Here is a 23,520-nt window from a genome sequence, read left to right on the forward strand (position 1 = left end):
GGAATCTGCTTGAATTTAACGGAACGAAAAAAGTGTATAAGTCAGTCGGGAACCAGCTTAAGCATAAAGATGTATAAACTATAAAACGTAATCTGTTATTCGTTCCATTTTGATGTTTCATACTGACGCATGTGTCTTTTTTTAGCTTAAGATCCTTCAACATTAATGTGATGGATATGTTAAACATTATTTTACTTAAGGATGGAACTGTTTTACTTTCAAAGTCGTAATTTATTGTTGTCTATTAAGTACAGTTTTCTGTACACTCTCAATGTAGTTATTTTTATTTACACGTGCTATTCGAACTTCCGGTTTAAACAAATACAAGTTTCTTAATTCTCTTTTTTTGTGATTTTGACTTATTTTAACACTTGTGAAGTGTTTTAGAATCGTTTAAAAGCATTCGATGCAAATACCGTAAACAATCACACACGATTAGAAATTACCAGAGTTTCATCAGATGTTTCGAATAGTTAAAAATTTTTTTTACCTTAATTCTCGTGGCAAGAAGAGGGGGTGCAGACAATGTACCAGTGCGAACTATACAAAGCCAATTAGGGTTATAGAAATAACTTCCATTTTACCCCTATGTTCTATTTCTAAGTCATGTCGGCCATCTTGGTTGGCAGTCGGGGTCATCGGACACATTCTTTAAACTAGATACCCCAATGATGATTATTGCCATTTTTGGTTAAATTTGGTCCAGTTGTTTCAGAGGGGAAGATTTTTTCAGGTGAGCTAAAAAGTGTACATTTCTATGATGTACTGTACATGTATAGTGTATGTGTAACAAAAAATTTGTTCCGGCGGGACATTTGTTCCGCCGGAACAAATTTCATAGGAAATATGTTCCACTGGAATTTATATCACAGAAAATATGTTCCAGCACTGTAAAATTTGTTCCGGAACTAATTTTTTGGCCAAATGTGAAATAAGTTCCCGGTACAAAAATAATAGCTCCATGAATTTTGTTTCAATTAATATTAAAAAGTTTTAAATAAGTTCCTGTGACATTAGTTTTAAACGAACATGTAAATATTTCATAGAAACTAATGAATAAGTTCTGCTCAATCATTATTGCACACCAAAACATTTTCTTGTTACACTTAAATTATAATGCAAGCTAAATGCTGTACTGAGTGTACTTGCATGGGATACATTTGCAATTGAAGGCATGACTGTAACTATAGGATGAAGATAAGAAATAAAAGTGATGGTAATGTATCATAATTTGTATTTATGTTTTATGCGGTATTCCTCCTTGGTTCCTGTTAACTGTCACGGCCCTGTGTTCTAGTCATAGATGTACTTAGGACATGGCACAGTTTCAAAAGAGTGTGTCTTTTTTTTTCTGCATGTCTTTTGATATTTATAAATGATCAAGTCAATTTGTCCTTTTCAAATTAGTACATATGTTCCTCTTAAACTATACATTTTTTCTGAATGATTTTTCTTATTCTAATCTTTTCTGGTTCAAAAGTGTCATTTAGATATTTTTTACAGAGTATATAATTAAACATTTGCTATACTCAATAGGATCCAAACTGGATGATTTACACTTTTTATCTATTATATTATTAATATAATACTTATTTTTATAATGCACTTGAATGATAACTTTAAACTCACTGATGACAAATGCTCAGTATATAAGATATAGATATAAGAAGATGTGGTATGAGTGCCAATGAGACAACTCTCCATCCAAGTCAAAATTTATAAAAGTAAACCATTATAGGATAACTTGTTTAACAAGTGGAACATATTTCACAGACAAGGAACTTATTTCACCAGGTGAGGAACAAATCTCACAAACTCAGAACTTATTTCAACAGGTAAGGAACAAATCTCATAAACCTGGAACTTATTTTACTAGGTAAGGAACAAATTTCACCAACCCGGTACTTATTTCACCAGGTAAAGTGGGGAACTTATTTTATAGAGATGGAATAAATTATATAGAAATTACCTGTGAAAAAAGTTCTCCCAGAACATATTTCCTGTGATACTTGAACTTTTTTCACAGGAACAAATTTTGGATCACATATGAATAACACATGGCACTCATGTATACTGTACATGTATATTGTATGAATAACACATGGCACTCATGTATTGCACATGTATAGTGTATGAATAAAACATGGCACCCATATGTACTGTACATGTATCATGTATGAATATCTCATGACACGCATATGTACTGTATATGTATCATGTATGAATATCTCATGGCACTCATATGTATTGTACATGTATAGTGTATGAATAACACATGGCACTCATATGTGAAAGTTTTTCTGTTATGATAATGGAAAAGGAGGAATATGGTGTATTAATTCATAAAAAAAATTGCAACCCACAATTAAATAAAATGCTCCGCAGGGCGCAGCTTGATACGACCGCAGAGGTCGAACCCTGAACAGTTGGGGCAAGTATGGACACAACATTCAAGCTTGATACAGCTCTGAATTTGGATTGTGATTTAATATTTGACACAGCATAGGTTTCTGACACAGAATGAATGTGGTCTAAGAACTTAAAATTTTTTAAATTGGACATTCACCTATTATGGTCCAATATCCAAAATCTAAATGCATGGTTAGATTCAGCATATCAAAGAACCCCAAGAATTCAATTTTTGATGAAATCAAACAAAGTTTAATTTTGGACCCTTTTGACCTCAATGTGGACAAAGTTGATAATGGGGCCCAAAAATCAAAAATCTAAATACATGGTTAGATTCAGCATATCAAAGAACCCCATATATTCAATTTTTGTTGAAATCAAACAAAGTTTAATTTTGGACCCTGATTTGGACCAACTTGAAAACTGGGCCCATAATCAAAAATCTAAATACATGTTTAGATTCAGCATATCAAAGAACCCTAAGAATTCAATTTTTGTTAAAATCAAACTAAGTTTAATTTTGGACCCTTTGGACCTTAATGTAGACCAATTTGAAAACGGAACCAAAAATTAAGAATCTAAATACACGGTTAGATTCGGCATATCAAAGAACCCCAATAATTCAATTTTTGATGAAATCAAACAAAGTTTAATTTTGGACCCTTTGGACCTAAATGTGGACCAATTTAAAAATGGGGCCCAAAATCCAAAAACTTAATACACGGTTAGAATCAGCATATTAAAGAACCCCAAGAATTCAAGAATAAAACCCCATTGAAATTGGTCAAGAAATAAGCAATTTATACGAAGTATCTTCTTTTGCACAATACTGTGCAATTGAATATTTCTTGCTATTGCGCAATACTGTACAATTGACAATTTCTTGCTATTGCGCAATATTGTGCTATTGGATATTTCTTGCTATTGCACAATACTGTGCAATTGAAGATTTCTTGCTATTGCGCAATACTGTGCAATTGAAGATTTCTTGCTATTGTGCAATACTGTGCAATTGAAAATTTCTTGCTATTGCACAATACTTATTATATAATAATTTACACATCCTGTTTGGTGTGTATCTCCTACCATATCATTATTATTTGCTTTTAAATATAAAACAGAAATAACCAACTTAAAATGGAAAATTTTAAAAGAAAAAAAAAGGAAAAAAAGAAAAAAAAGGAAAACAAAAAATCCCCCCCCCCCCCCAATTTTTTGAACCCCCTTATGATTCATCACCCCAAATTCAATCCCAGCCTTCCCTTTGTGGTATGGTACCTTGCAGTACAATTTCAGAGAGATCCATACACTTGAACACAAGTTATTGTCTGGAAACTAGAAAAATGCTTATTTTTGGCCCCTTTTTGGCCCCTTATTCCTAAACGTTTTGGGCAATTACCCCCAAACTCAATTCCAGCTTTCCCTTTGTGATATGGAACCTTGTAGTACAATTTCAGAAAGATCCATACACTTACACACAAGTTATTATCATGAAACTAGAAAAATGCTTGTTTTTTGCCCCTTTTTTGGCCCCTAATTCCTAATATTTTGAGGCAATTACCCCCAAAATCAATCCCAGCATTCCCTGTGTGATATGGAACCTTGTGGTATAATTTCAGAGAAATCCATACACTTGAACACAAGTTATTGTCTGGAAACTAGAAAAATGCTTATTTGTGGCCCCTTTTAGGCCCCTTATTCCTAAACGTTTAGGGCAATTACCCCCAAACTCAATTCTAGCTTTCCCTTTGTGATATGGAACCTTGTAGTACAATTTCAGAAAGATCCATACACTTACACACAAGTTATTGTCATGAAACTAGAAAAATGCTTGTTTTTTGCCCCTTTTTGGCCCCTAATTCCTAATATTTTGAGGCAATTACCCCCAAAATCAATCCCAGCATTCCCTGTGTGATATGGAACCTTGTGGTACAATGTCAGAGAGATCCATACACTAACACACAAGTTATATCTGGAAGTTACAAAAATGCTTATTTTTGGCCCCTTTTTCCTTAACTGTTCGTACCATAAGCCCCAAAATCAATCCCAACCTTCCTTTTGTGGTATTGAACCTTATGGTAAAATTTCATAGAGATCCATTCACTTAAACTAAAGTTAGAGTGCGAAAACCAATGTGTCTTCGGACGACGACGACGACGCCAACGTCATACCAATATACGATCGCAAAAATTTTTGCGGTCGTATAAAAAATAAAACGCAAAGAAAAGTCATTTGCATATAATATATCATATTTCCCAGAAATATGATTTCAAATATCAAAACATATTATTTATTGCACCCTCTAATGCCTTATAGCACTACCATAAATCTATACAAATGCTGATTTGTGAAAATGAATTTTTAAGTTGGTTCAAGGAATTGTTTTAAAATAAAAGCTTTACTTTAAATTTGACTAAATCTAAAGTACTATTTGGGACAAATTTGCATCATTCTATAAGAACCAGCGAAAAATAGATTAACTTTACATATGCTTATACATTAAATTCAAGCCTGATACACTTACTTCCATTTAAAAACTTAAACATTCAAAATCCAAAGAAATCCTTTACAGGTGAAAAAATTATCTAAAATTTGAAATTGAAAATTTTTCCCAATATCAAGTTTTTAAAAAGACATTTCTAAAAGAGGCTTTCAGTTTTTTAAACAGGAAAGACAAAATTCTTATTATCCTGAATGACTGCAACAGGACCATCTGATCTAAAGTTTAAAGAAATATGGTGTTAAATTACACAAAATATAAATATTGTTATATTTTGAATAATTTTCAATATCTGTTTATACATTCATTGATTAAGGTTAAATAATGATTATTGTTTTTACATTATCATTTTGGTTGTAAATAACAGGTGGTTTTAATTTTTTTTTTTTTTTTGCAGTGGTAGTTTTAATTTGACTGCAATACAGGTGTGGATCAAGGATTTTGAAAAAAGAGTTTGGAGTGATACTTGTAAAAAGTCTATGCATTTATCATATATGAGGCACAATAAGAGGGGGCCGGGGCAGAGCACCTGACCCCCCTCCTGCTATATTTAATTATTTCACAGTTATACTACTGATACATTATTTTGGGACAGTTTTAAACGATTTTTATATAAATTCATATTCCATAAATATATACTTTTACAATATTATTAATTCAAAGGTGAAGAATTCTTGCAGATAATATTTAAAATAGACTACTATTTTTAACAAGCTAGACAGACTGTCAGAGAAATTAAATATATAGGCCTATATATAAAGTTATGCTTTAGTGATTTTGTTATGCAACTTTTATATATTCAAGTGCAAGAAAGTGATGATCAAAAACAGGGTCAAAATACAGTAGGTAAGAGTGAAAAATAATGATGTATTTGACATGACATTAAATCAATTTAATACTATGGTACAAGAAGGTTGTCATTATATGGGTTAGATTTCCAGCCAGTGTTTCATTAAACCCCCCCCCCCTTCTTTAATTCTATTCCTTTCAATCACTTATTGATTTTACATTATAATGTTTGTCTGTAATGAACTCTGCAGGGTTATTTATGTATATGCATCAGTACAGTATTTAACAAAGAAAAGATCAAAGAAAAACAGTTATCTGGCTTTGAAGTAATTATTATGAGAAAAGAAATCACTCAAAAAAGCCATGTGTCAAAGATTAACAAATTATTTTCAGCCAATCATGTCTTACAAATTCAAGGTCCTTTCTATCACTTCCTCCTTCTATATTGCCCCCCTTTTCCCCCTCCATTTTATTCCCCACAACAATTCCTTTACTACTAATATATAATGAGACTAGATGTTATTGTTGAAGTCTTCTTTGATTCATTTCTTGTTCATAGACCTGAAAACATTTTACAAGGACATATTAGCACTTATTTACTCCATTGTCCCATCAATCAATAACTGACCTCATTTCTCATGTAAAAAACATGTTTGAGATCTTCCCTCATGTCATCAAATATTATTTTTAGCCAGAAAGGTAAACTAGCGAACAGTTATGTTTTGTTTCATATAAATACAGATGTTAGGGTGACATGACACAAGTAGTAGGTCATCTTGACCAAAGTGACACAACCTGTGAAAAGGGGAATTTATTAATCCAGAAACACATATGATACAATATGTCTCTGATTAAACTACTCATCCTGCAGACATTACAACCTTCTTTATTATGTCAAATTTTTAAATATGTTATACAAGTTATAGATGTTGAGATGATATCGTTGACCAATGTTCAATGACATGACATATAAAAACGGGAATAAAAGGGGAATAATCAATCAAGAGAGTATTTTTAATGAGCAAAATATTCTCAATTGTGGAGATCCTGTATATTTTTCTCCCATGTTTTTTGTCCATTTTTTAAGGGTTCTATAACCGTTACTCCTATTGTAGCTTTTGGTAAGATGATCCTGCAAGGTTTCTATGTCCTCGGCAACACGGTGAGATGTCGGGTAGATGTCTGAATGAAACAGTATAACCAACAACACATCACATCAACTTTATAAACTGATTATAAGTAATATGCAAAGGAAATATTTTAAAAATAAGGATATGTAATAGGATTGCCAATGAGATAGTACTATCAACCTAAAACCATATCGACAAAGAATAAAAACAGCTTCAGGTCACTGTTTGGTCTTCAACAATGAGATCTGAGTATTCTTGTGCAGACTGATAGAACAAGATGTACTCATCCATTATCCTCCCACCCCCTGTAATTTTAACAATATGTCCTCCCACCCCCAGTAATTTTAACAATATGTCCTCCCACCCCCTGTAATTTTAACAATATGTGTTTTTGGATAAAGTGGAATTAAAACATGGCTCACTTTTTGTTACATTTCAATAGTGATTATCACAGAAAATTCCCATGTTTTATTTTTTTCCATGTGTGTCATATCATTGTACCCTGCACTAGGCATTACCTTTCTGAAAAAAATGTCTAATATATTAACATGGCGCATTGCACTTATAGGCATTAGCTTTTGAAAAAACAGGAGTGTCATTTAACTTGGTACCCTGCACTAGACATTGGCTCTTAAGAACCTATGTGTCATTTAACATGGTATCCTGCACTAGGCATTGCCTCTTAAGAACCTATGTGTCATTTAACATGGTACCCTGCACAAGGCATTGGCTTTTAAGAACAACATGGTACCCTGCACTAGGCATTGGCTTTTATGAACAACATGGTACCCTGCACTAGGCATTGGCTTTTAAGAACAACATGGTACCCTGCACAAGACATTGGCTTTTATGAACAACATGGTACCCTGCACAAGGCATTGGCTTTTAAGAACTAGAGGCTCTAAAGAGCCTGTGTCGCTCACCTTGGTCTATGTGCATATTAAACAATGGACACAGATGGATTCATGACAAAATTGTGTTTTGGTGATGGTGATGTGTTTGTAGATCTTACTTTACTGAACATTCTTGCTCCTTACTATTATCTCTATCTATAATGAACTTGGCCCAGTAGTTACAGTGGAAAATATTTTGTAAAAATTTACAAAAATTTACAAAATTTATGACAATTGTAAAAAATTGACTATAAAGGGCAATAACTCCTTAAGGGGTCAATTGACAATTTTGGTCATGTTGACTTATTTGTAGATCTAACTTTGCTGTACATTATTGCTGTTTACAGTTTATCTCTATCTATAATAATATTCAAGATAATAACCAAAAGCTGCAAAATTTTCTTAAAATTACCAATTCAGGGGCAGCAACCCAACAACATGTTGCCTGATTGGTCTGAAAATTTCAGGGCAGATAGATCTTGACCTAATGAACAATTTTATACCATCAGATATGCTCTAAATGCTTTGGTTTCAGAGATATGAGCCAAAAACTGCATTTTACCCTATGTATTTGTTTTTTGCCATGTCGGCCATCTTGGTTTGCTGGCAGGGTCATCGAACACATTTTTTAAACTAGATACCCTAATGATGATTGTGGACAATTTTGGTTAAATTCGTCTTAGTAGTTTCAGAGGAGAAGATTTTTGTAAAAGATTACAAAAATTTACGAAAAATGGTTAAAAATTGACTATAAAGGGCAATAACTCCTTAAGGGGTCAACTGACCATTTTGATCAAGTTGACTTATTTGTAGATCTTACTTTGCTGAACATTATTGCTGTTTACAGTTTATCTCTATCTATAATAATATTTAAGATAATAACCAAAAACGGCAAAATTTCCTTAAAATTACCAATTCAGGGGCAGCAACCCAACAACGGGTTGTCCGATTCATCTGAAAATTTCAGGGCAGATAGATCTTGACCTGATAAACAATTTTACCCATGTCAGATTTGCTCTAAATGCTTTGGTTTCAGAGATATAAGCCAAAATCTACATTTTACCCCTATGTTCTATTTTTAGCCATGGTGGCCATCTTGGTTGGTTGGCGGGGTCATCGGACACATTTTGTAAACTAAATACCCCAATGATGATTGTGGCCAAGTTTGGTCAAATTTGGCCCAGTAGTTTCAGAGGAGAAGATTTTTGTAAAAGTTGACGGACGACGGACGACGGACGCAGAACGAAGGACGCAAAGTGATGAGAAAAGCTCACTTGACCTTTCAGGTCAGGTGAGCTAAAAACATGGTACTCTGCTCTAGGCATTGGCTCTTAAGAACCTATGTGTCATTTAACATGGTACCCTGCACTAGGCATTGGCTTTTAAGAACAACATGGTACCATGCTCTAGGCATTGGCTTTTAAGAAGAACATGGTACCCTGCTCTAGGCATTGGCTTTTAATAAAAACATGGTACTCTGCACAAGGCATTGGCTTTTAAGAACAACATGGTACCATGCTCTAGGCATTGGCTTTTAAGAAGAACATGGTACCCTGCTCTAGGCATTGGCTTTTAAGAAAAACATGGTACTCTGCACTAGGCATTGGCTTTTAAGAACAACATGGTACCATGCTCTAGGCATTGGCTTTTAAGAACAACATGGTACCCTGCTCTAGGCATTGGCTTTTAAGAACAACATGGTCACCTGCACAAGGCATTGACTTTTAAGAACAACATGGTACCCTGCACAAGGCATTAGCTTTTTAGAACCTGTGTGTCAATTAACATGGAACCCTGCATTAGGCATTCACTTAAAAAAAGTGTGGTATTCAACATGCTATCTTGCACTAGCATTAGCTCTTAACATTTGACAAGGTACATTACACTACCCATTAGACATTTTTTTAATGTGTGTCATTTAACATGGTGCATTGCACTAGGCATTGCTTTTTAAAAAGCTGTGTCATATAACATGGAACACTGAACCACTAATTTGATTTAAAAAAAAACATATTGTGAACTACATCAAATCAGTAGGTCTTTTCACTAAATTTTGTAATAATACAATTAAAATATATTTGCTCAAGGAGAGGGCAGAATTTGAGACACATAAATGGCTTTACTGGTAAAAAAAAATTCTCTATACCGGTTTTGGCTGTATGTTCTTTTAAAAATCAGCCTTTGTTCTACTAATTGGGTACATTATGGCACTATGTCATTTAAAAAAAAAGTCAAATTGTGTTATTAAGACTAACCTCATTTTTTCCATTTTACAAAGACCTCATATCTATTTAGCAGGTTAAAATGTCACCAATAATATTATCCAATTTTGTTTATTTCCATAAGTAAACAGTGCCAAAAAAGCAAGATATCTGTCTTGTCCTTTTATATAAAAATAACTGCATTATCAAAATTTGTATAGAAAATGAAAGGATATGGAGTAAATGTACATTGGACAAAATCGCACACAATACATAGAAAACATAGAAAATTATCAATGAACAGGGTTTTTATTCCTGTTCTTCATCTTGACAGTTGATGTAGGGTCTTCAACAATGAATGAATCATTCATATACATATAAGTAACACTATTTATCAGTTAAAGACGTAATAACTATCTGTCTCATTGTGCTTTGTAGAAACAGCTGCTGATCAGTAAGATTATTCAAAGTTTACATCTCATTCATCAAAGCTGTCCATCATTACAGTTGCTTGATTTCACTTATAAGTCAGTTTCCCTTTCTGGATCACCAATTTTACTCCCAGAATTCTAACTTATACAACAGTACTCGAGTTATGCTAAAATACAAATATGAGAGGTCCCAAATGAAAATCAGTTTTCTTGGATTTTATCCTTCTTCACAAGAAACTATTTATTGCCATTTATTGGCCTATGTTTTGTTATGGGCATCAATCTACTTAAATTGAACAAAGTCTTGCTATATGTCAGAGACACCTTATTTTGGACAAAACTACATCATTTAATATCTATAAAAAAAATTTGATAATTAATGAAAGTATGCTCAAATTTTATGAGGAGACTTCATGTTAGAGTTGCATGTTTCTGATTTGTTTTTCTTGATCAGTTGTGGCGACCTTTGCTAGCTTCCTGTAGTAGACCAGGACATTTTGACCCTGCTTTCCAAAGTAGGTCCCATCTATTATTTACTTGTTCAAGTTGGTGTTCATCTTGTTAACACAGCTGTGAAGATTTTGTTTTGTGTGTTTTACTTTAAGGGCCTAGATAGGAAAAGTAGGTGTGTACATAAATAAAACAGGAGGTGTGTACACAAATAAAACAGGTGTAAGCTTACCTCATGTTTGTGTCTGTACCAAGTCAGGTAGTTTTAACCATTTGCATGTACCAAGTCAGGTAGTTTTAACCATGTGCCTGTACCAAGTCAGGTAGTTTTAACCATGTGCCTGTACCAAGTCAGTTAGTTTTAACCATGTGCCTGCACCAAGTCAGATAGTTTTAACCATGTGCCTGTACCAAGTCAGGTAGTTTTAACCATGTGCCTGTACCAAATCTGGTAATTTTAACCATGTGCCTGTACTAAGTCAGTTAGTTTTAACCATGTGCCTGTACCAAGTCAGTCAGTTTTAACCATGTGCCTGTACCAAGTCAGGTAGTTTTAACCATGTGCTGTTCCATGTTGACTTTGTTTGTACATCTAGGCAGAGTGACATGTTGGAGGTGTTTGTGGATTATTGTACTTTCCACTATTTTTGGTAGTTTTGTTGTACTTTGATGTCTTTTAAAAGTATTTTATATGCTGACAATGAAACCATGTCTTCATACAATCTCAATATTAAGCAAATATGTTTTTCTATAAAGTTGTCAAAATATAATGCAAGAAAAATATGGTGCTGTGTATGGCACACTTGTCCATGTTGTCTGACAAATTAGAAGTTTATGATGTTGTTTTTTCACTGATAATCAAAGGTTCCAACATTTCATTCACAAACAAGGACTGTGTACTCTACTTACATTTCTAATAAAGCACTGATAAGACAAAAGTTTGATAACCACCACATGCACTGTTATAATGCGTGATACATTTAAACATTTTGAGCTAAATATATTCAACATTTCCTTACATTAAATTAACTTGAAAGTTATAGGACCAAAACATTAAATAAAAACCAACTTAAGTACTGAATCAAAAATTCCCAAGAAATCATAAAGTTAATTCTAAAACAAATAACAGATAAATAAAAACCTTACCTGGTGAAGATGAATTATATAAACTATTCTGACCAAAGTCCACTGGTAACATGTAGCTAACCATTATTTTGGATAATTTCTGGTTTCGGTCAAAATCATGTCGCATCCAGCTTGGTTTATGTCAGTGTGACTTAATAAAGGAACAGACTGACATTTGCTAGTTTTCTGAAATAGACTATAGTTAATATTTACTAAGCTCCACCTACATCTCTTTAGTTTATTAACCTTAACAAATATTAGTGTTTACACTACAAATAATGTCAGTAGAAAAACAATGATCACTTTAACTTCAAAACCAAATAGATATTTTTTTACTTCTATTTATATCAATGCTTATTTCTGCCTTATTGATTTGTTACTATGCAAGTAAACAGAAAAAAGGGGGGGTTACATATTCCCCTCTGACAGTAATTTATATACTACATGAAACCAGAACTATATAATACAATGATATGTATCTCTAATGAGTGTGTAAAATGCCAATAATTCAATCATCTACCTGTTTTAATTGACTTATCAGAAGTTAAAATTTCTCATTGATACGTTATTTAGGTCATGTTAAACAGGTCATATCAGGTGAATGTCCAGGTAATTTAAGGCCAGATCACTTTATGGGTCATTATCCTTCACTGAATGTTCATGCCTCTATCAGCTGACTACACATTTAGCTAATTGACAATAAATGTTAAACCACTGGAAGAAAGGTTCTTAATTTTTCTGGTAGATAAGGCATCTCAGTTTTAGAGAAAATTCTTAATTCATACAATCATTTTCAATCTTAAATTATATTATCATTTAAAAATTCCAAACAAGAAGCAAGCCAAAAAATTATGGGTTGATTTAAATTCCAAGTCTATTTTCAGTAACTAGTTCTGATGTTTTCAACTGTTTCTTTAAATGCTTAAGTACAAATAAATAAGGTTATGAATTTTTTATTGTGTTTTTTATGTTGTTGTTAATGTTTGTATGTATTCGGTTAAAAGCTCTGTAGAGCTTATATTTTTTAGTTGATAACTATACCAAATCTAAATAAAGCTTTTGTATCATATCGTTGTCATTTGTGTCTGTAATCAATGGTATGTACTTCAAAGCCAATATTCTTTCATATTCTCGATTTCTATCCCTGGCAGTTTTTATTTTAGCGGATTCATAACTTCCAATTAAATATTTTGGAGGATACTGAATTTGTTGCAGTTAAAAAGGTGTAAAAATTGACAAAGAAAACAAGGAAACATACCTTTGCTATAGTTCTGTATAAATACAGGATATTAAAAGAAATAATTATTTTAATAGTAAACAAAATTACATATGGATAATAAAAACAATATTTGAGGTAAAACACATGTTTTGAATTGTCAAATATTTACAAAAGGTTGAAAATTTACTTGTCTTGTTACATTTTTATTTTAGTAGAAGTACATCTTCAATATAATCAAATTGTGAGCGAGTATCTTTATTGTCATTCATTCAAACAAGTGTCGATTGTTATGGTTAAAGGATTTTTTTACTTAAATGAATCTCATTTATTGGTTATAATCTGATACAGTTAATAAGTTATGAAATTGACTAGATCTTTGATGTACTAGTTAAGTCATAAAATTATCAAGAGTGACTTACAACTCTTATATAATTTGACACTAATTAATAAGGGTAAAAAACATGAAAAGTACCTTACACTCTTATATTATTTACCGTTATTGACCTGCGGACAACAACAAAAAGAAAATATAGATCGACCACAAAATGCTTAAACTATTAGTATACATTAATTTTAGCGATTTTCATTTATCCACCAAAATAAGTGAAAATAAACACCCCGCGAAAATAACCCGCTGAACAGTAATGGGCCCCAAAATCTGTTGTCCTACATGACATAATGCCACCAACTTCCATTCTAATTTAATCAACTCCTCATGAATACACCAAAACTTACTTGCCATATTGTTAACATATCATGAGATAATTCAAAATCTGCTTTGGAACTTGATAATTTTAAGGTTTGATTTACTAAGTATTTATAGTTTCAATCTGTTGAATCATTGATGTTTTCTTCATATAACATGCTCCTGACTTTAATGGGTCCATGACTTAAAATAAAATACCTCTTTTTCTTCTACTTATACTTCTTAAAATTCCAAACATGAACAATGTTACTAACTTTTCCATGTAACTTCAAATCAAACAGGTTTTCCATTTTCTAAAGATAAAATCATAATATAATTAAATTTTCATTTTTAGGTTTATCAATGATTTAGAGCAGAAACAGTTAATTACTACAAAGATATCTAAATACAAAAACTGCAGCATAAACAAAGATTGACAGAAAAACAAACAAAAATAAAGAACTTGGCATTTTTGGATACCCCCAATAGGGCCCCTTATTTCTCATAAATGCAGCCTCAAATCTATTGACAATATAGGATTTTTTATAAAGAATAATAAGGATAAAGGTACATCAAAATCTGTAAAAATAACAACAGACATTTGCTGGACACAATTCATAAAATTAAAACCAGAAAAACAGGAACTCTGTATTAATATGATTAACATTAGGAATGATTATATTCAACTTTAACTCAATTGAGAAAAAAATAAAACCATTAATCAGTCAGGGGTTACATAATGACTTAAACAAGTGATTGCATTATCACCTATTTTAGTGATTTGAAAATTTCAGTCAATCACTTATAAATTCAAGTGATTTTGGTGTTTCCTTTGATCTTCAAATGCTAGTTTCATTAATCTTCTATAAAATAACAAATATTTCTGTAATTTTCATACATAGACCAATTATTCCTTTCTCTTGTATATTAATTTCATCAGTGCGCTTGGGCAGTAAGTATCCTTGGGAATTTTTCTGTAATCAAATATTCATTACCTAACTACTCTCTTAAGCAACCTGAATGGTCTTCTTTATAATACACTTAAAATGATCAACTTCAAGGTTTTGTCCTGATCTACAAATTATATCAGTTTATGCATATTTCAAATAAACTGTAAAAACTTACAGGCTCAACGAGCAAATGATAATTTCTGCATGTATATAGTTGTTATTTAAAATATTATATTAACATATTTTTAATATAATATTTTCAATGTACTCTAATACAAAATGTAGAATTAAATTTTCTAATGGTCTTAGCCCATCATTTGAATCAAACTGTGGTGTTAAACAAGGAGATGTATTGAGTCCTCTTCTTTTTTATTTTTTTATAAATGACATATCTAAAGACTTGGAAAATATCAATGCAGATCCAGTTGTAGTTGGTGATGTTTCATTAAATGCTCTGTTGTATGCCGATGATATTGTATTATTTTCAGATAGCAAAGAGGGTTTGCAAAATTGTCTCAATACATTAAGTAATTATTGTTCTTCTTGGGAATTACAAGTCAATACAGAGAAATCAAAAGTAATGGTTTTCAATTCAAATGGAAAGTCTTTTTTAAACGAATTTTATTATAATAACAAAACCTTAGAGACAGTTGGTACTTATTGTTACTTGGGTATTAATATTAGATATAATGGCAGTTTTAATGTCGCCATCACTTCGCTTATGGAAAAAGCTAGGAAAGCATATTTTAAAATAAAGAAAACAATAGGATTAGATAACCCTTGTAAACTTCTGGAAAAACTTTTTGATTCCTTAGTTTCCCATTTTCTCCTTTATTGTAGCGAAATCTGGGGAATTATTTCGACGTTTAAAGACAGTGATGCCTATGAAAAGTTGCATATAAAATTTATTAAAGAATCTTGGGAGTACACTGTAAGGCCTCGAATGATGCATGTCTTTCCGAACTTGCAAGACTGCCATTGAAAAATAGTATAATGTTATCTAGTATTAAATTCTGGGATCATTTAATCACTTCAGATGGAAGTTTAGTTCACCAAATATATAATGCTACAAAAAAAAGCAACCCATGGGTTAAAAGGTTAAATATTATTATTCAAAATTTAGGTTTATCATATTTGTCAAACTTTAACCTTACTATTAAACCCCTTTTTGGTTTTATAAAACAATGACTGATTGATCAGGGTTTTCAGGAACAACATGCAAATATTTCAGCATCCCCAAAATTAACATTTTTCCAGAGTGTTTACAAAATGAGTGAACGGGCAGGTTATGTTGATGCTTTAAGAAATAGATCAGATCGATCATCATTGTGTAAATTAAGAGTTAGTGCTCATAACCTTGCCATTGAAAGAGGAAGATATTTAAAAGTGCCCAGAGATCAAAGAATTTGTGAAATCTGTAAAAGTGGCGAAATTGAAAATGAACAGCACATGCTGCTACACTGCAGAGGTTACTCCAGTATTAGAGAGACTTTTGTATTAAAAATGTTCAAAATTACAGGAAAAAATATAACCACATTGTGCGATAAAAATAAAATAAATCTTATACAGCACTAAAACTATCTTCCTCTTTCGTAACAAATTGTTTAAATGCAAGAAGTAATCTATTGCAATAGATTTTCATTATACCTTTAATTTTTTATTCACAAATATATAATTGTTTGTATTTTTCTACCATGTAAATTGTATATCCATTCGGTCATTACCATTTATTGTAAATGCGTTTTTGCCAATAAAATATTGTCTATTGTCTATTTAAATGAAATCCTTTTCTTTTAACCAATAAAAAAATCAGGTTTGTAGGAAAAATATCAAGAAAATGTTATAAACACTTATTGAAGGAAGTGTTTACATTTTCACTTCTTAAATTACTTGTTTCAGTGATTTTAAAAAGTCTGTGTTTGATTTTGTAAAAATTTTCAACTTTTCAATGCTGAAATCACTTACAAAGGTGTTTCTGACATCACTTGTATAAGCAGTACCCCTGACTATTAATTGTGTCTAAAGAATTTCAAGGATTATAAAAGTGCTTAACAGCAGAACACTCAAACCAAAATATTGGTGGAAATGTGGGAGGTCATATAATAATCCCTATACCAAGCTAAACTGTGTTTTAAAACTTGTTATGTGAGTGGACAATTAATTGTTTAAGACCTACGGTGACATTCATTAAATAATGTTGGTTTCAATTTGACCAATTGCTTTCAAAAGAAACAATTCAAAAAATTTGTTTAATTATGACCAAACAGATGACTACAGTCCCCATGCCAAGTGATGATAAAAATTTCATGCTTGCACTTAAGGCCAGGTGTTAAAAAAATAAACTGTATTATTGCAATCAAATGAAACTTTTCCACAGAGTCATCTCATCTTGGTCAAGGTATTTGAACGTAAAGTTGTCTAATGCCTCACAAAAATGCATGTGATGTTGTATTTATTCAATATCAATAATATATTTTCAATCTGTTCAATGTAAACACTAATTCAAACATTAAGTTAATGTCTGACAAAATTTTCAACATCACATCGAGTTTTGTGAGTTGATACATGTATTTTCATCTATTTAGAAAATAATTGTTTTATTCAGGTAAATTAATCAATGAGTGATAGATTTCTCTTAAAAGAAATTTAAAGGTCCCAGCGAATAAACTACACAGAGAACTATAGCTATTGTATTTATTCAATGGGACAATAGAACTGACAAAAGTTTAAATAATTTATGTATTATTTAACAGTAATAATTAACCTCCTTTTCCAAATAATAATAATTCAGTTCCTGTCTACCTAATCTTACTGTCTGTTTGATATCTATATATAATACACCTGAGTGATATATGTCCTTGATAATTCACATGTCTTTGAAAAATGAAAATTTCATTTAGTTAATATTAAAATAAGATCATACATTCACTTGTTAGATAAACAAAGCTGTCACAAACTTGTACAGGCAAAAAAAATTAAATTAATTTGCTGCATGAAAATCGTGATAAAACAGGATGATTTCATTTAGATATAATTCTTAATAATGACATAAAATCATAGATAGTTTTACATTTAAATGCATGATTACCTATTTTCAACAAGATAATAATGTATACAAGTGGATGTTTATATCAATAAATATAATTTTATACATTATTTTTTGTCACGAAAAAGCAATTTTCCACCACAGAAAATCCTTGTTTATCCCTCTAAAGTTGAAAACAACATACTTTTTTGTACTCTGACATCCATGTCTGTATCTGACACAAAAAAAGTCTCTTGTTTCTTACCTCCCTTCCTACTTTAAATTTTCTGGCCAACTCTTATTTTTGACAAACAGAACATTTCCCTACATATAAAAATAAGGAGATGTGGTATGACAACTATCCACCAAATTTCAAATGAAGTGGATGTAAGCAATTATAGGCAACTGTACGGCCTTCAACAACGAGAAAAACCCATACTGTATAGTCGGCTATACAAGGTCCCGACATGAAAAATTTGAAATATTTCAATTGAGAAAACTGAGTAACGGCCTAATTTATAACAAAACAATTTACAAAAACAAATATGACAGACATGAATCAATAATGTTACCACTGAAATACAGGCTGCTGACTTGGAACAGGCACATAAAGATTGTGGCAGGTTTAACTTTCTAGCCTCCATTATCCTGTTTTATTCTGCAAGGAGGAAGGAAACAAGTATATTGACTCAGATAACAAGTCAAGTACAGAATATCTTATTTCTTTTTACCTTAAAATTAGTGAAAGTACCTTCATATTGCAAGATTCAATAAAAGTTGATAAATGTAATAAAAATAGCCTTGCTATACTGTGGTTTTATCTATTTCCTAGATTTTAGGGGGAAAAGGGGGGGGGGGGGGGGGTTAGAGGTTACTTAATTTCAATTCTGCAAACACATCTATTGGAATTTGTATTCTGTTGTACACTAAAATTTGGGGATTCACCTCATAGAATGAATAATAAGTCACTTATTAAATTGTGGTTCCAACTATTCAAGGTAACTTAAGGCATCAAGTTATATAATCTTATCTAAGAATTATGTGCATTCTACGTGAAGGGGAAGAATGGGTGTCTTGCTGTAAAAAATAAGATGTGTGATTGCCAATGAGACAACTCTCCACCAAAGACCAAATGACATAGAAGCAAACAACTATAGGTCACCGTACTGCCTTCAATAATGACCAAAACACATACAGCATAGTAATTTTAAGCTATGAAAGTCCCCAAAATGACTTATTTACATTACTTGCACACATACTACTTTAAAACTAATATACAGGCATACAGATGATTATTATGGGCAATAATTCGATAATGCAACAAAAAAGTGACATTAAAACAAAAGAATTATTCATTTTGTAAAATGCCTTACTTCTTTGTTCTTCTTGCCAGACATTTGAAATCAGGATATAATTTTGAATATATCCTCTTTCATTTTTATATTTATTATACAATGAGTAGTATATATCATTGACACCAAGATTACTTCATTTGTTCTGCCCTTATTGAAATTAAAGAGAAATTATAATTTTTCTATAAAGTTATGTTGAGGTGTGTTCTAAATGCCAAAAATAACGAGAGCTTTGGATAATTATGAAAAATGATACTGTACACAATACATGAATTATATATATATATGCCTAAAAAGTGCACATAACAACACCAATATTAAATATAGAGCTGCGCCATGAGTGCATGATTCGCCCGTCACTTTTTCAAAGAATAAAGTTCCATAACCCCTCAATGTCATATCAGAAATGTATTAAAAACTAAAGGGAGGTTTTTCAATAGATATATTTAAACTAGTCACCAAAGTTTCATGAAAACTGCATTTTTGAGTTATTGTCTGAAAACTGGAAAATCCCTCTCTTTAAATGAATAAAACCCCATAACTAGGAAACGTAAAATCTAAAATTTATAAAAATCAAAGGGGAGCTCACATCAATAGATATAAACAATTCACCAAAGTTTCTTGAAAACTGCTTACAGCGTTTTTGAGTTATTGTCCGACATGTTGACGAAGGACGGACAGACAGACGGATGGACAGAGGTATACCATAATACGTCCCGTAAATGGGCGTATAAAAAGGAAACAGTAAATACAAGTATCAATAAATATTTCAGATAACAAATATCCTCCTTTCATCAGTATGATGTAAAATGAATCTTATCAATCTATTCTGATTAATATACTGAAACAGTCTTGAACAAAATACAAATTAAAAACAGAACCAAGCTTGTATAAATCTAAAATATATATACACTTGCACATTCTGTGCTGATTCATTTATGATTCAAAGAATAAATCTTGCTTCTGTTTTAGCCTATTTTACAGCTGTTTGGACATTAGGGCTGTTTTTTTTTTGAGTAAATTAATTTTGTAAATAAACATCTTTAAAATAAACAATAGGCTCTAAAGAGCCTGTGTTGCTCACCTGCATCTTCAACAATGGCTACTTTTTTGTAAAAATCATCATTGTAATGCCTAACAACTAACAAATCTTTCTTGTAAATCTTTTATTTCATAACAAACTTCCCAGGAGAAGGTAAAAAGCTACAAAAAGATGAACAATCATTTCTAAACATGTAATTAAACATAGTGCAAGTGATGCTAAATGATGAATAAATCTCTAATTATGCTTTAAATGTTCAAAACAAACAAGAAAAATGTATTTCTCAAAATCAATCAAATTGCTCCTAAACGAACTTCAATGTCCAGGTGAGCAGAATTTGGTGTTGCAACATGTGCGAATCATGAAAAGGCTAAAGTAAATGATAACATCAAAATTAATAACATTGATTAGATGACCTAAGTGGGTTGTCGGTTGACATAGACTAAGTACAACTATATCATAAGCCTAGATAATAATATATGTTCTATTTGAAGTCGCAAAATACCTAAAATGTGCACGGATGCACAATAGTAATGAGAAGAAGTTGACTCATTTCAATTATGAAAGGTTGCAAATTACAAAGTAACGAATAGTATGTGCCTAATCCTAATATGTATAAATTGATATGAAAAGTATCTAGCAATACACAAATGTACTCTGTGGGGGACCACTAGATTTCTAATAATTCTACAGTTTTCTTGCGTGCCATGTTCCCTTGTTTTAGGGTAATCTAATCTAGGGGAGTGTAACATACCAAAATTAACCAAAAATGAAATGTAAATGAAATGTGTGGAAAGGAAAATAATTCTACTCAATGAATGTGACAGAACAATCATGAAAGGGAAATAACTTCAATAAGGAGTCGACTGACGATTTAAATCATGTTGACTTATTTGTAGATCTTGTCCTGCTAATCAGTTTTCAATTTTTTGAGTTTCTATCTATCTATTATAGTTTTTTAGGGTATGTGGCAAAAACGCAAAAAATTGTTAAAAATCATCATTTAAGAGCAATAACTCCAATAAGGAGTTGTCTGACAATTTCAGCCATGTTAACTTATTTGTAGATCTTATATTGCTAATCATTTTTCATAAAAAAAAGTATTGCTAATCATTTTTCATAACAAAAAGTTTCTTTGTAACTGTTATGATTTTTAAAATAATAGACAAAATTGAAAAAAATTGATAAAATTTGACATTTAAGGGCAATAACTCATATAAGAAGTCGTCTGACAGTTTTGGTGTAAATGGACAGCAGGTAGATCTCAACATTCTCAACATTTCTGACCCTGTTAGATTTTCTCTTATCATAGCAGTTTTCAAGATAATATACAAAATATCTTCTATTTTTAGCCATGTCAGACATCTTGGTTTGGCAGGCGGGGGTCATCTGACACATTTTTTTTAACAATATACCCCAATAATGATTGTGGCCAAGTTTGGTTAGATCTGGCCAAGTAGTTTCAGAGGATAAGATTTTTGTAAGACATAAGACAAACTAGAGGCTCCAAGGAGCCTGTTTCGCTCACCTGATATTTTTATTTACAATTGATGCATGAAATAATGCAACCGTTAAACATTTGCTTTAGTTTCAGAGATATAAGTCAAAAACTGCATTTTCCCCCTAAGTTCTATTTTTAGCCATGTCTAACATGTTGGTTGGCAGGCAGGGTCATCGGACACATTTTTAAACTAAATCCCTAGTGATGATTGTGGCCAAGTTTGGTTAAATTTGTCTCAGTTGTTTCAGAAGAGAAGATTTTTGTAAAAGATTACAAAAATTTACGAATAATTGTTAAAATTTGACTTTAAAGGGCAATAACTACTTTATTTGGTCAATTGACCATATTGGTCATGTTGACCTATTTGTAGATCTTACTTTGCTGAACATTATTGCTGTTTACAGTTTATCTCTATCTATAATAATATTCAAGATAATACCAAAAAACTGCTAAATTTCCTTAAAATTACTAATTCAGGGGCAGCAACCCAACAACAGCTTGTCTGATTCGTCTGAAAATTGTAGTACAGATAGATCTTAACCTGATGAACATTTTTACATAGTCAAATTTGCTCTAAATGCTTTAGTTTTAGAGATATAAGCCAAAAACTACATTTTACACCTATGTACTATTTTAGCCATGTCGGTCATCTTGATTGGTGGGCGGGGTCATTGGACATATTTTTCAAACTAGATACCCTAGTGATGATTGTGGCCAAGTTTGGTTAAATTTGGCTGAGTAGTTTCAGAAGAGAAGATTTTTGTAAAAGATTACAAAAATTTACGAAAAATTGTTAAAAATTGACTATAAAGGGCAATAACTCCTTAAGGGATCAATTGACCATTTTGGTCATGTTGATTTATTTGTAGACCTTACTTTGCTGAACATTATTGCTGTTTACAGTTTATCTCTATCTATAATAATATTCAAGATAATAACCAAAAACTTCAAAATTTCCTTAAAACTACTAATTTAGTGGCAGCAACCCAGCAATGGGTTGTTCTATTCATCTGAAAATTTCAGGGCTGATAGATCTTGGCCAATTGAACAGTTTTACCCCGCGTCAGATTTGCTCTAAAAGCTTTAGTTTTTGAGATATAAGGCAAAACTGCATTTTACCCCTATGTTCTATTTTTAGCCATGGCGGCCATGTTTGTCGATGGATCAAAACTTCGGATATTTTTTAAATAGTTTACAACGACAGACGACGACAGACGACGGACGCCAACTGATGGCATAAGCTCACATGGGGCCCTTTGGGCCCCGGTAAGTTAAAAACAAAAAATTGTTAAAAATCATCATTAATTTAAATGGAAATAACTCCAATAAGGAGTCATCTGAAGATTTCGACCATGTTTTATTTATTTGAAGATCTTATCTTGCTGATGACTTTTCCTGAAAACAGTTTTTCTCTATCTATTATAGTTTTCATAATAATAAGCAAAAATGAAAAAATTTGGTAAAACTTGACATTTAAGGGCAATAACTCCTATAAATAGTCGTCTGACAATTTTGACGTACATGGACAGCAGGTAGATCTCAACATTCTGAAATTTCTGCCCTTGTCAGATTTTCTCTATTTTTACTATTTGGCCCAATACTTTCAGAGGAGAAGATTTTTGTAAAAGTTAACGAAGATGTATGACAGACGCCAAGGTGAGCTAAAAAAAAAAGAGAGCTTAATTTGATGCATTATAATCTTTGATTAAAAGTCATTTAAAGTTATATAAGAAGATCTTAATTTGAACATCATAATTTTCAAGTTTTTATTCATGTCAAACAAATTTTTTTTTAAAAGGAACAATGTTGAAAGTTTTG

The 23,520-nt window shown here is 31.6% G+C and overlaps 2 protein-coding genes across 7 annotated transcripts in view; one reads left to right on the plus strand and one right to left on the minus strand.

Annotated features, from left to right (window-relative positions):
- The window catches only part of LOC127718897 (peroxisome proliferator-activated receptor gamma-like), a 38,310-nt gene extending 26,218 nt beyond the window's left edge, over nt 1–12,092 (minus strand). Inside the window, exon 1 of the mRNA XM_052224983.1 lies at nt 11,950–12,092. Coding sequence (XP_052080943.1) covers nt 11,950–12,055 — 106 coding nt within the window. The 5' untranslated portion in view covers nt 12,056–12,092. The remainder of the gene's footprint in view (nt 1–11,949) is intronic.
- LOC127718876 (protein phosphatase 2C-like domain-containing protein 1) overlaps nt 5,677–23,520 on the plus strand; it is a 47,450-nt gene continuing 29,606 nt past the window's right edge. For all 6 annotated transcript variants that reach the window (XM_052224934.1, XM_052224930.1, XM_052224932.1 and 3 more), the window contains exon 1: nt 5,677–5,755. In XM_052224934.1, coding sequence (XP_052080894.1) covers nt 5,692–5,755 — 64 coding nt within the window. In that variant the 5' untranslated portion in view covers nt 5,677–5,691. The remainder of the gene's footprint in view (nt 5,756–23,520) is intronic.

The sequence above is a fragment of the Mytilus californianus genome, unplaced genomic scaffold (genome assembly GCF_021869535.1).
Source record: "Mytilus californianus isolate M0D057914Y unplaced genomic scaffold, xbMytCali1.0.p SCAF_10, whole genome shotgun sequence".
In the NCBI taxonomy this organism is placed as follows: domain Eukaryota; kingdom Metazoa; phylum Mollusca; class Bivalvia; order Mytilida; family Mytilidae; genus Mytilus; species Mytilus californianus.